Below are 12282 nucleotides of genomic sequence, written 5' to 3' on the forward strand. Positions count from 1 at the left end.
CACCAATTTGGAGAAGGATGTTAATTCAATTTATATTTTGATTTGCTCCAACAAAATCATTCTTTCTCATGAAGGGAGGCAAATATACGTGTCCCGGGACAATGTTGCAGGATCCAACAACTTCTCTCTCCTGTATCCATTCCACTGGAAAGAGGCTCTCTGAGGATGGACTCCAAAAACTCAGAAGACTAGACCTCTGGTCCCGGTGACTGATCCAGATTGGATTCTGCAACTTTCTTTCCATTTTTAAGGGTTGTCTTCTTCTCTGGGAGATCTTAAAATGGTTGCATCAGAGTTGCAAGAAAGTCTGTGTCTTTGCACCCAGCTAGTTTTCCTGTTCTCTTTTTCTAGCTCAGAATGTGGTACGCAGTTCCTTGGCGGTAATCGAAACAACTGAGTGCATTCAAGGACAAGGAGAAGGCTACCGGGGTACCGTGAACACCATCTGGAGTGGGATTGAATGTCAGCGCTGGGACTCTCAGGTGCCTCACCAACATAACTTCACGCGGGAGAACTTTAAGTGCAAGTGAGTCCCCCACATGAGGAACACAAGTTAGATAAGACTAGTTGAGCACAATATGGAGAACAATCATTAAGGTTTCTAATCCAAGGGCAGAAATTAGTGGTATTGTGTCTTTTGGAATTCTTTGTCATCGCACCTCTTTAACAAGCTGACATAGAGAACACGGTGGCTCACGAGGTTAGAATGCTGGGTTGCCAATTGGCAGGCATGTTGTGTTCGAAACCTGTTGCTGCTATGAGATGGGGTGAGCTCCTATCACACGTTCCAGCTCCTGCCATTCCAGCAATATCGAAAGTGGGTGACTGCAAGTAGAATAATGGGCACCACTTCGGTGGGCAACTTCACAGGGATGTGAAAGGAGCTCTCTGTTGGGTGTCCTTTGTGCAACAGTGATATCACTGGCAAATCCTTTTGCCACAGAACCACTTTGATGCTTCCGACACTGGAAAACAAAAACAACAAGTTTACACGTCATTTTTGCTGTAAGAAATAAATCCTCTCTAGTGTTGTTATTTGTTGTGGAGATGATCCACGGTTCTTTCTTATGTAGTGTTCCAAGCTTAGGGATTTGTGAGACACCCAGTTTGCAGCCTTTGTGTGTCATTTGGGGTGGGGCAATAATATTGGCAGAAATATGTTGGGTTCTCTGTATCCATTTCTGACAAGTTCTTTGAGCAGATGACTTCTTTAGGTATGTCTTGTAAATGGCAATAAAATTCCCTTTTTATAACCCTGTAATCCCTTAATGTCGGGTAGAGTTGGGGTGACCGGACGGAACTGAGCATTTACTGGCTGGATGCCCTTCCTGACACCTAGGTGGAGTTTGCAACAGATATTTTCTTCTTGGCGCCCTGATAGAGAAACATCTACCTAGGACTGAACTCGCAATCTTCCAAGTGGGAGTCAAGGGTTTTCACTACTAGGCCACCATGCCTCTTTGTCCTGTAAATAGCAATATGGTGGCTGTATGTATGTGCAGATGTTTGGACCAACATTCCCACATTTGACCACAGCTGGGAGAGCTGTACACAAGAGTTATGGTTTTTTTCTGATCTTGGACACCTCTTCTCCATCTTTCTGTATTTTGGGAGAAGCTGCAGCTTTGCCTTCCCCCATCACTGGCTGCTTAGTTGACCTGAAGGAACCCTTATTCTGTCACATCTGTTCACCTGTAGATGATGATGATGATGATAATGATAATAATAATAATAATAATAAAGTTCGAAGGGACCTTGGAGGTCATTGAGTCCAACCTTCTGCTCAGGCAGGAAACCCTACACCATCAGTTGAAACAGTCCAAGCCCCACCATCAAGTCTTCTCCTCCTAATTAGGATTGCTGCTGTTCTAGAAGCTCTTGTGGTATGGAACCACGATCTTCTGAAGCTCTTCATTCTTCATTACTTAAATTGATTGGCTGGTTGTTGTGAAAGGATTCACTCTCTGTATCTTCAATCTTCAGCAGGACATCACCATGACCAGAATCTTGTTTGAGGGTAAGTGAGCCTTCATGTGTTATAACTTTGTGAAAGTGTGCTTCTTTGGCAAGGTGGACAGGCAATTTTACTTTTATCAGTAGGAAGAGTATATTTGTAGATTAAGATTGAACAGTGGGATCCTTGGTGCTCTATGAGCTTGGTTGTTTTCTTGCAGATGTTTCATGACCCATCCAGGTAACATCATCAGTCCTGGAAATGAAACATCTGCAAGCAACCCTCCAAGCTCAGAGAGTGTCAAGGACCCCATAATTTTATTTATTTTTATTAGGAGTGCTGTAGTGTGATCAAAAATTCTACTTGTTCACCAGGGGGTGCTCCATTTTGTATTGATTTTTACACAAATGATGTGTAAAGAGGTGGATTAACTATGGGCCCTGATGTATGGATTCTTTCCTCAGCGTTATCAGCTGTTCCCTTTATTTTTCAATTTAATTCTTGGCATCTGGTTCTGATGGAAAGAAAAGAAAATGGTTGTGGTGTGAACGCCCATAGAAGCACAAGGCTGAGTGAAGGCACTCAACCCATCATCCATTGTGAGCCAGAATTAGAAACATGACACCACTGGAGCTCCAGAATGGAAAAGATGGGGACGTTCCAGTCTCAATAAAAGAAAATATTTATAGCTCAGGGTTGAACTGTGGACTCCTTGGTGCTCTCTGAGCTTGGTAGTTTTCTTGCAGACATTTCATCACCCAGCTAGGCAACATCATCAATGCTAGCCAGTTCTAGTATTTTTTAATTCAAGTTTCACATCATCTGGTAAAATTTAGCCGAGAGATATTGTGCTTTTGTTTCTTTTTTTCCAGGATGCACAATTTAACGTTAGTCTACGTCCCCAATGAAGATCTTAGGACATGATGGTTACAATCTGGCTTCCATTTGAATCTTCTTGTTCTTCCATGGAACATGATATCCAGATGTTGGTCAGCTGCTCTAGAGCTCGTCACCAATTTCCAACCAGGCTGAATACAGTGGAATTAGCAGCCATCGTGAAATTAAAAGCCACTCTTCTGGATGCGCTTTATCAAGGGGAGAAATGTTCCTGAAAGCTGGGAATCTTTGGCTATCCTTTGAAATGCAAAACTCATTTGAATTTGGAAGATTAAACACCGCAGTTGGAAGATGGAAATGGAAACAACTGGCAGTTGGAATTTTGGAGACAAGGACTTTTGAGTTGGAATCAGTACTGGCTGGTATGGACCCTTTCAAAAATTGGTCTTGTGGAAACCGGATGGACAAACTGTTTCTAGAATTTCTAGAAATGTTTCTAGAAACTGCCTATTTCTAGAATTTTGTATGTTTCTAAATTAAAAAAGAAAAGCTGGAAGTATATGGTGTAAAGTCTCCAGTGTATGCTCATTCGCAAAAACCTAAGCGTTTGATTAAAAGCTGTCCCTGTTTGTTCCTTTTTAATGGCTGGCACAGCAATGCACAAATTTTTTTGTAGGCTTTTTTTTTTTTTGCACCAGTATATTCATTATTGGTTAATTATACTCGTTTCTTACATTTTACTCTCCGCTCAGTGTGACAAACGTGGTTTCCTACTTTTCTATGTAGGAAAAAAAAACGGTTACAAATCAACTCGTCTCACTGATTTTTTGGCTCTTCTGTAGGCCGCTGTTCTCTTAAGAAAAAAAAAAAAAACAGCTGAAAGTGTATTTGCAATTATGTTCACTTCTGCCAGCTCAGAAATACTGAGAACAGGAAGACACCACTTTGGGTCCAACAACAATAGTAAAAAATTGCTTCATTTCACACTAAAGGAAAATAGGAAAAAAAAAATTACCATTCAAAACATTACAAGTCAATAAGTGCTTCTTCTTCTTCTTCTTCTTCTTCTTCTTCTTCTTCTTCTTCTTCTTCTTCTTCTTCTTCTTCTTCTTCTTCTTCTTCTTCTTCTTCTTCTTCTTCTTCTTCTTCTTCTTCTTCTTCTTCTTCTTCTTCTTCTTTTTCTTCTTTTTCTTCTTTCTTCCTTCTTCTTCCTTCTTCTCCTCCTCCTCCTTCTTTTCTCCTCCTCCTCCTCCTCCTCTTCTTCTTCTTCTTCTTCTTCTTCTTCTTCTTCTTCTTCTCCTCCTCCTCCTCCTCCTCCTCCTCCTCCTCCTCCTCTTCTTCTTCTCCTCCTCCTCCCCTCCTCCTCCTCTTCCTCCTCCTCCTCCTCCTCCTCCTCATTAATTGATGTTTATAAACCACTGTACACAACTGTAAACAACACTGGATACAACAGTGATCCAACCACAGTATTTACTATAAACTTTTGTTCTACTATCCTGGAACTCAGCTCCATTGGTTTTGTGAATCAGTTCCAAAGGTAGTTTGCGCATGTTTTCAAAATTTAGAACTGTGAAATATAATTATTTAAAGTATCCGGAACGAGTGATAAAACTTGTCCAACCTGGACTGATCCTAAGAAAGCGAAACATGATCAGATCTGGTTAATACTTGACTGAAGGACCACTGGGAAAGTTTGAATTATAGGTGAGATTGGGAAATTTTAAAAAAGACAAAACGACTGGATGGTACTGGTTGCCAAGAAAACATCATAAGTCAGCAGGAGTTGAGATTGGTTTGAAGAAGTAATTCACACCGTGAAGTGGAGACGTTCTTAGAAATTTAAAGTCTAGATTTTGGATTGATGATGTTTGCATACCGGAATAAAATGAGGAGATGGAGCCCTGTGTTCCGGTCTCAAAATTTAATCCCTTTTCACTGGGTTCTGTTCTGCTCAGTAAATTCCATGGGTTTCTGTAGACCTTCCTTTCAGATTAAATGTGCAAAGAAACCAGGGTATAAAAGTCTCATGGCAATCTTCTAGGCTTTTACTCTGAACACTGTCCTGCTTCAATCAATCATGGAGGATTGGAGTGAGCAAATTCAAGAGTTCAGCCAAGTGTGTGTAACGCTTTGCCTTCAAGTAAAGGCATAAACAAATCTGTGAGTGTTTCTCCTCCTTATAATAGTAAGCCAAATTTCATACATTGTGCTTATTAGTATGGGGGTATCCCCTATAAATCCTTTTTTTCAGAAACCTTTTGGAACCATGCAAAAAAGGAAATAAAGTCTGGTTCCTGTAACCTGTCTCTTGGGCGCCCTTAGAAACTTCCAAATATTATTTTGGACCGCAGTTTAGCAAAAATAGTGGTATGCCTCTACAATCTCGCTCTCAATTTCTGTGTCCTTTTGATGATACCGTGTTTTCCTAGCACGTTAAAAAATGTCTCGTGTATCTAAATTAAGAAAAATCAAGCTCGAATAGTCAACACCGAAAGTGTTGAAAGCTGACAGGGTCTTAGGACTTCCAGTCTTGATGGATTTTCTGTTATAATTTCTTCAAAAATGCAGATGGGGAGGTGTGATGTTGGAAACAGGCTCAAATGGGCCAATTTTATTCTTGACCATTGTCCTGAGTGATGATCAAACAGTCTTTCAAAATGAAAAGCTCTACTGTGCTGAACTCGGTGGGGGATGAAATGGACAGCCATATTTGCATTTTTCCAGAGGCTTATAACTTTAATATAAGCAGAAAGTTTGTTTTAAGGAGATTCCCCCGAAGATCAGATATTCAGCTGCAGTGGGAACACATGGATAAAGTTTCTGAAGGCATATATTCTGTACAGTAGGGTCCAATTTCCTAATTAAATTAGTGACAAAAACTCAGGGGCTGATTATAATAATACTAACATCCATTCAGAACAATAGGCGGGAGCTGATTTTGGTAGAGTATTAAATCTGGCATTAATAATGGGTTTCAGATGTGGTTGAGATTTGTAAGGAAGCCTTTGCAATAAGCCCCAAATTAGTATAATACCGGTTCTTAAGAAGCTGTTGTTCTGGCCTCGATTCCTAGTGCTGGTTATCTTGAAAACATACATAGACATGGAATATGTGCTTTGGGCTATTCTGCGAGTTGTATTGATCTGGTGCCTTCCTATTGGTTGATTGGTCTGGTGATAGCTGGCGATTGGCTGCTGTTTCCTTGTGCTGTCAACTCCTTGGCCCCTAAGTACTTGATAAGCTGGTGGTAAATGAGCACTCCTGTTGACTGACAAGGGGTCCATTTCCCAGGCTTCAATCCATTTCCCTGGCTGTTTTTGTACCTGCTCAGCCAGCAATCTTAGTAGCTGTGAAAATTGAATGTGCGTCCTTTGTCACTGCAATGTGAGGCTACCCATGAATTTGGGTCTTCCCGATTGACTGCTCACTTGTGTTCTTGCACGTAGACATATCAAGCAATGCAACGCAGCGTAGGATCTGAGAGATTGGATAGTTGGGGAGAATATAGGTAGCCGTTGACTTGAGATTCATTCATTTAGCAATTATTTGAAGGGATGAAAAAGTGATTTATGGCTGGTCCTTGGATTAAACTGTTGCAGCATGTCTAAGGTCACGTGATCAAAATTCAGGCATTTGGTACTGGGTGTCATATGTATGATGGTTGCAGCATCCCAGGGTTATGTGATCCAGGGATCCTTTCCAGCTGGCTTCCCATAAGAAAACTCATTAAGAAAGCTGGATTCGCTTAACAAATACGCAATTCACTTAACAACTGCAGTAATTGACAAAACAGGCTATCAAATTGGGTGAGACTCTTTCAACTGCCTTTTCCTAATCATGGAAATTCTAGCCCCAGTTGTCATCATAAGTCAAGGACTACTTGCACTCATGAAGTTCAGGGGACAAAGCCATTTTATGGTGGCCATCTGAGAATATGAGTGATCCCACGCTTCTTTGTATGTCACAAATACAGTCATTAAAGTCACTTTATTTGAACACCTTTTGGCATTTAGTTGTTCACTGTGCCTCGTTATGCTGTGTATATTCCTCTTTTCCTTTGGTTTGTCTAATATATCTTTCGTAGCTTGTATATATCTTATAAAGCCAGTTTGGTCTAGTGGTGAAGGCACCAGGCTAAAAGTCAGGAGGCCATGAGTTCTAGTCCTGCCTAAGGCCTGAAAGCCATCTGGGTGATTTGGGGCCAATCACAAGGAGATGGTGAGTTCTAGTCCCGCCTTAGCCATGAAAGCCAGCTGGATAGCTTTGGGCCAATCAGAGGAGACTGTGAGTTCTAGTCCTGCCTTAGCCATGAAAGCCAACTGGGTGATTTTGGGCCAATCAGAGGAGACTGTAAGTTCTAGTCCTGCCTTAGCCATGAAAACCAGCTGGATAGTTTGGGCCATCAGAGGAGACTGTGAGTTCTAGTCCTGCCTTAGCCATGAAAGCCAACTGGGTGATTTTGGGCCAATCAGAGGAGACTGTGAGTTCTAGTCCTGCCTTAACCATGAAAGCCAACTGAATAGCTTTGGGCCAATCATAGAAGACAGTGAGTTCTAGTCCCGCCTTAGCCATGTAAGTGACCATGGGCCTGTCACACTCTCTCTCAGCCGAGCCCACCTCACAGGGTGGTTGTGAGGAAAACAGGAGGTGGAAGAATATTGAATGTGTTCACCGTCTTGAATTATTTGTAAAAAACTAATATCAGTGGGATGCAAGTAAATAAAAATAAATAAAATCCTCATCTATTCAAAGTCAGACCTCTGTCAGAAAAAAAAATAAAAATAAAAAAGCATCTTGGGCAGTGTTGGTTTCACAGTCTTTGGTTACGAACGTGTGAAATGGAACTATTTCTGTCAATGTTGCCAAAGCCCATACTACTATAAATTGAAATAATTTTATGAGCTGTGTAGCTGTGTGTATATGCACACTTGCTATTGTTGTTTTAACACATTCATTTTTCGGCAGAATCGAGTTAGTGACACCGTTATCAAGCAAAGTTTTCTTCCTTATGTGGGAGAAACTGAGCAGTTTGCCAGACATATGTTAGCACATTTATCATCCTCTTATTATTATTATTTTTTCCCTCAGGGATTTGAGAGAGAACTATTGCCGAAATCCAGACGGAGCTGAGGTACCCTGGTGCTTTACGACTAATCCAAATATTCGGATTGGAGATTGTTCCCAAATCCCAAAATGCAACACATCCACGGAAAAAGGTAACGCCGGCTACACAGATAAGGAAGGTTTAAAATAATATACTGAGGATTATGATAATCTGCCCTGAAGTGATCCTGAAGACTTGGAGCATGATAGAGATCTGGTTAAGTACGATGGCTTGTAGGAAAAAGCAATATAATATTGTAGCTAAGCTGACGCATTCACTAAATCCGTTGTGTTTTTGACAATGAGTTGCTTCTTGGCAGATGCATCTTTGAGTGCTGGTATTTGATATGTTATAGAAAAAAGATACATGATGCAAGAAAATGGTTGGAAACTAACCAAAGAGAGAAGCAACCTGGAATTAAGGAGAAAGTGAGGACAATTAACCAGTGGAACACCTTGCCTTCAGACATCGTGGGTGCTCCATCACTGGAGGTTTTTAAGAAGAGATTGGATAGATATTTGTCTAGAATGGAATAGGGTCTCCTGCTTGAGCAGGGGGTTGGTTTAGAAGACCTCCAAGATGAGGACAATTAACCAGTGGAACAGCTTGCCACCAGAAGTAGTGGATGCTCCATTACTGAAGGTTTTTAAGAAGACACTAAACAGTTACTTATCTGAAATGGTATAGGTTCTCCTACTTGAGCAGGGGGCTGGACTAGAAGACCTCCAAGGTCCCTTCCAGCTCTATTCTATTCTAAAAGACACTGAGACCCGAGAAAGAATGCAGAGAGGAGCAACAAAAACCATAAAGGGTCTAGAGGTGAATCGTACGATGAATGATTCCAGGAGCTAGGAATATTTTGTGGGATCCTCAATCATCTTTGATATTTGTGGTTTTGTTGCAGACATTTCATGACCCAACTAGGAAACACCATCAGTGCTAGAAGGCGGTGGGGTTTGGTCTTAGTTAATATACCAATGTTATGGTGGTGGTTCTTGGTGGTTCCTTAATTAGGCTGTGTTTATTGTTTGATAGTTTGTCTGTATTGCTAGTTCCTTAATTCAGGTATCATTTACTGATTGACTGTTGGTCTAGCGTTAATTTTTATATTCAACTTCTTTTCTGGATCTCTGCTTATCTATATTTTGTTTCTGACTAATGTGTTTCTGAATCTTGATCACTTAATAAGTAGTAGATAACAAATGGCTTTTCTTTCTACTAAACATTTTTCTCTTGGTTTCATTGATCCTCAGCTGGCTGGAAATAAACAGGTAGCCCTTGGTAAAATCTGTGATCAATACAGCCCTGCTGGAAAATTTTAGAGACTGCTACTAGATGTAGAATGACAGGGATAAATTTCAGGAATTTAGCAAATGGTTCAGTAGACACTGTAATAGAGCTGGTTGAGAGGCTCAGCAAGATGCCATCAAAGGTTATCTTGGTTTAACTGTTATCAGAAAGCTACCAGGGTTAGAATTGCACAGAAGACTTTTACAAGCTCCTATAGCTGTAGGATGCCCTGAGAAATTTACTGTGTGTAAATGTAAATCTATACATCTATTGTTCTTGTTTTAACCACCCAGTCATGTCTGACTCTAGCTGCCTTTATAAGCAAGTTTTCTGTATGCATATATCTCTACATATTTAAATATTATGGAAGAGGGAAATTGCAATATATTTGATAAGCAATGTCCATCAACAATTGAATGGCAGGGAGAGGTCTAGACCAACTCATCACAGCCAACTTGCCATGGCCAACATGCCACGGTCAAGTCACCATAGGACAGCTCACCATGGCCAACTTGCCACAGTAAACTCACCCTCGCCAACTCATCATGGCCAACTTGCTATGGTCAACTTACCATAGGACAACTCACCACGGCCAACTTGCCACAGTCAACTTGCCCTAGCCAACACATCATGGCCAACTTGCTATGGTCAACTTACCATAGGACAACTCACCATGGCCAACTTGCCACAGTCAACTCGCCCTAGCCAACTCATCATGGCCAACTTGCCATGGTCAACTTACCATAGGACAACTCACCATGGCCAACTTGCTACAGTCAACTCACCCTAGCCATGGCCATGGCCAACTTGTTATGGTCAACTTGCCATGGTCAACTCACTGAGGGACAACACACCATGGCCATTTTGCTATAGGATCAGAGAAATGGTGGACTAGGTCATTAAGGATAGGATGCCAAAGGAGAGACAAAAACTAAAAAAAAATAATTATTTTAAATAATTAAATTGAATTATTGAATTATTGTCCTATTCCAGCAGAGACAGGAAGACACAAGATTTCATCTATAGAGCAGTGTTCATCTACTTTAAGATGTGCAGACCTTAACTCCAAGAATTTCCCAGCCAGCATCCTGAGGAATGCTTCAAGTTTCCAAGTTGGAGAAACTTTATAGAGTTTTTATTTTGTAGTCATAGCTGATGGCAGCATCAACCCAAATCTTGACTGATGTTGAAGCAGGATTAGACCTAGGTACTTTCAGGAGAGATCTGAAAATCCCAACTAATTGTTTTTAAAAAATGTGGAAGAAGGCATGGGTAAATCACTTCTGGAGTGATGCCAAGAAAGCTTCGTAGACCTGCCTATAAAGTCACCAAAGGCCAAAGTTGACTCAAGGGATTCTTTGCTTTTATCTAGCTGGTGGTCTCTGGGTTTTAGCAAATAAGCAAAAGCGCTCCTACAAACTTAAAACCCCTCCATTTCTGCTGCAGCGTGCTGAGAACATCTGGATTTAAACCACAGTGCTGAGATATCCTGGCAGATTTCAAATACGTTAATGCATTGGCTGACCTTGTCAAGTTCACAAATTACCATTTAAACTAAAACATCTCCAGCACATCTGCAGAAGATGGCAGGAAGAAGACACTTATTTATTCCTGGATTACTTATTTACATCTTGAAACCTATTTATTGAGCTTCAAACCTATTAATCAATTAGAACAATTAAATCAGTGGAACGACTTGCCTCCAGAAGTTGTAGGTGCTGCAACACTGGAGATTTTTAAGAAGAGATTTGATCACCATTTGTCCAGAGTGGTATAGGGGGTTGGACTAGAAGACTTCCAAGGTCCATTCCAACCCTATTATTCTATGTTTTATGTTTTATATAAAACTAATGCATCTAACATGACTGGGACAAAGATGCAGGCTATACCTACCCCTGGTATAGAATCTCCTGCCTGAGCAGGGCGTTGTGTAAAAGGATTAACCCACCAATACCAAAAGGACACACTCAGACTCAGGTCAAAGTACATGACACAGGAAATACAAACAGGAACAGGAAACAACCGCAAGAGCCCCAGAAGGTATAAAAGCCCAGCACTCACTGCTCCGTGTGGTCAGTTTTTTTTTTTTTCAGAGCCATCTTTCTGTCTGGCTCTCCTCTTCAATAAACTAAAACCTTCTTTCTAAAGCAGTCTCCATTTTGTTTATTCCCAGCTTGGATTGGACCCTGATTAAGATTTTTTCTTTCAACACGCCCATGTGATACTCGCTAGCACCACCCAATTTTTGCTGCACAGGTGCTAGCATCACCCTGTTTTTGCCATGTGCCCTGTTTTCACCCTGAGGCACCCTTTTTGTATAGCAGCAGCACTGCTAGCACAAGTGAGGGTGTGAGCACGCACACCCAGGTACATGCACTGGCTAGTCTGTTCTTCGGCCCACTGGCCAACAGGCCATGACCTGCAGGTTGAGGACCCCTGCTCTATATTTTAAACATTTTCAAACTTGAGTTAAGGAGGGTCTAGAACGAATGGCTTTGTCTCAAATGGGAGCAGTGATAATGCGATAGTTTCTCTTAACAACTTTGACCTGGTTTTTCTTTTAATCCGAAACACACAGATTGTTTTCGAGGAAATGGGACGAATTATATGGGCAATTTAGCCCAGACACGGTTCGGCTTGACTTGCTCTATGTGGGATAAAAACATTCAAGATTTAAGAAGGTATGTACAAAATTAATTCAGAGTTATATTTTCCCCTCCTAGACAGGGTGGAACATTGTAAGGTATCATACAAATGTCTTCCAGGTTTCAGGCTGTCCAGTTTTAGCCTTGATTTATTTTCTTTCTTATTAATCGGATATATTCTTTCTTTTTTTTTATAGAGGGGATGGATGTTTTAAGAAAAAAAGTGCAGACGATGTGATCGAGGAAAAGAGATTTAGGAAGAGTTACAATTAAATCCTGTAGTCAACCCCAAATTCCCGTTTCACTGTTTTTAGAATACCATCATGTCATCTTATGCAATTATTTAAAAGGTTGTGTTTTTTTTTTAAAAAAAAGAACCTAAGAAATTATGTAAATTTAGCAATAGCAACAGCACTTAGACTTATATACCACTGCTTCAGGATGCTTTACAG

The 12282-nt window shown here is 40.8% G+C and overlaps 1 protein-coding gene across 6 annotated transcripts in view; it reads left to right on the top strand.

Moving 5' to 3' along the window:
- Nucleotides 1-12282, top strand: part of HGF (hepatocyte growth factor) — a 75498-nt gene that overhangs the window by 47338 nt on the left and 15878 nt on the right. For 4 of the 6 annotated variants that reach the window (XM_039353438.1, XM_039353440.1, XM_039353441.1 and 1 more), the window contains exons 8-10: nt 352-526; nt 7880-8007; nt 11764-11866. In XM_039353438.1, coding sequence (XP_039209372.1) covers nt 352-526; nt 7880-8007; nt 11764-11866 — 406 coding nt within the window. Of the gene's footprint in view, nt 1-351; nt 527-1986; nt 2018-2826; nt 3856-7879; nt 8008-11763; nt 11867-12282 lie in introns of those variants that run through there. The other 2 variants (XM_039353442.1, XM_039353443.1) reach the window with 2 other exon arrangements.

The sequence above is a fragment of the Crotalus tigris genome, unplaced genomic scaffold, assembly GCF_016545835.1.
Source record: "Crotalus tigris isolate CLP2741 ecotype Arizona unplaced genomic scaffold, ASM1654583v1 scf7180000018523.1292444, whole genome shotgun sequence".
Classification (NCBI taxonomy): domain Eukaryota; kingdom Metazoa; phylum Chordata; class Lepidosauria; order Squamata; family Viperidae; genus Crotalus; species Crotalus tigris.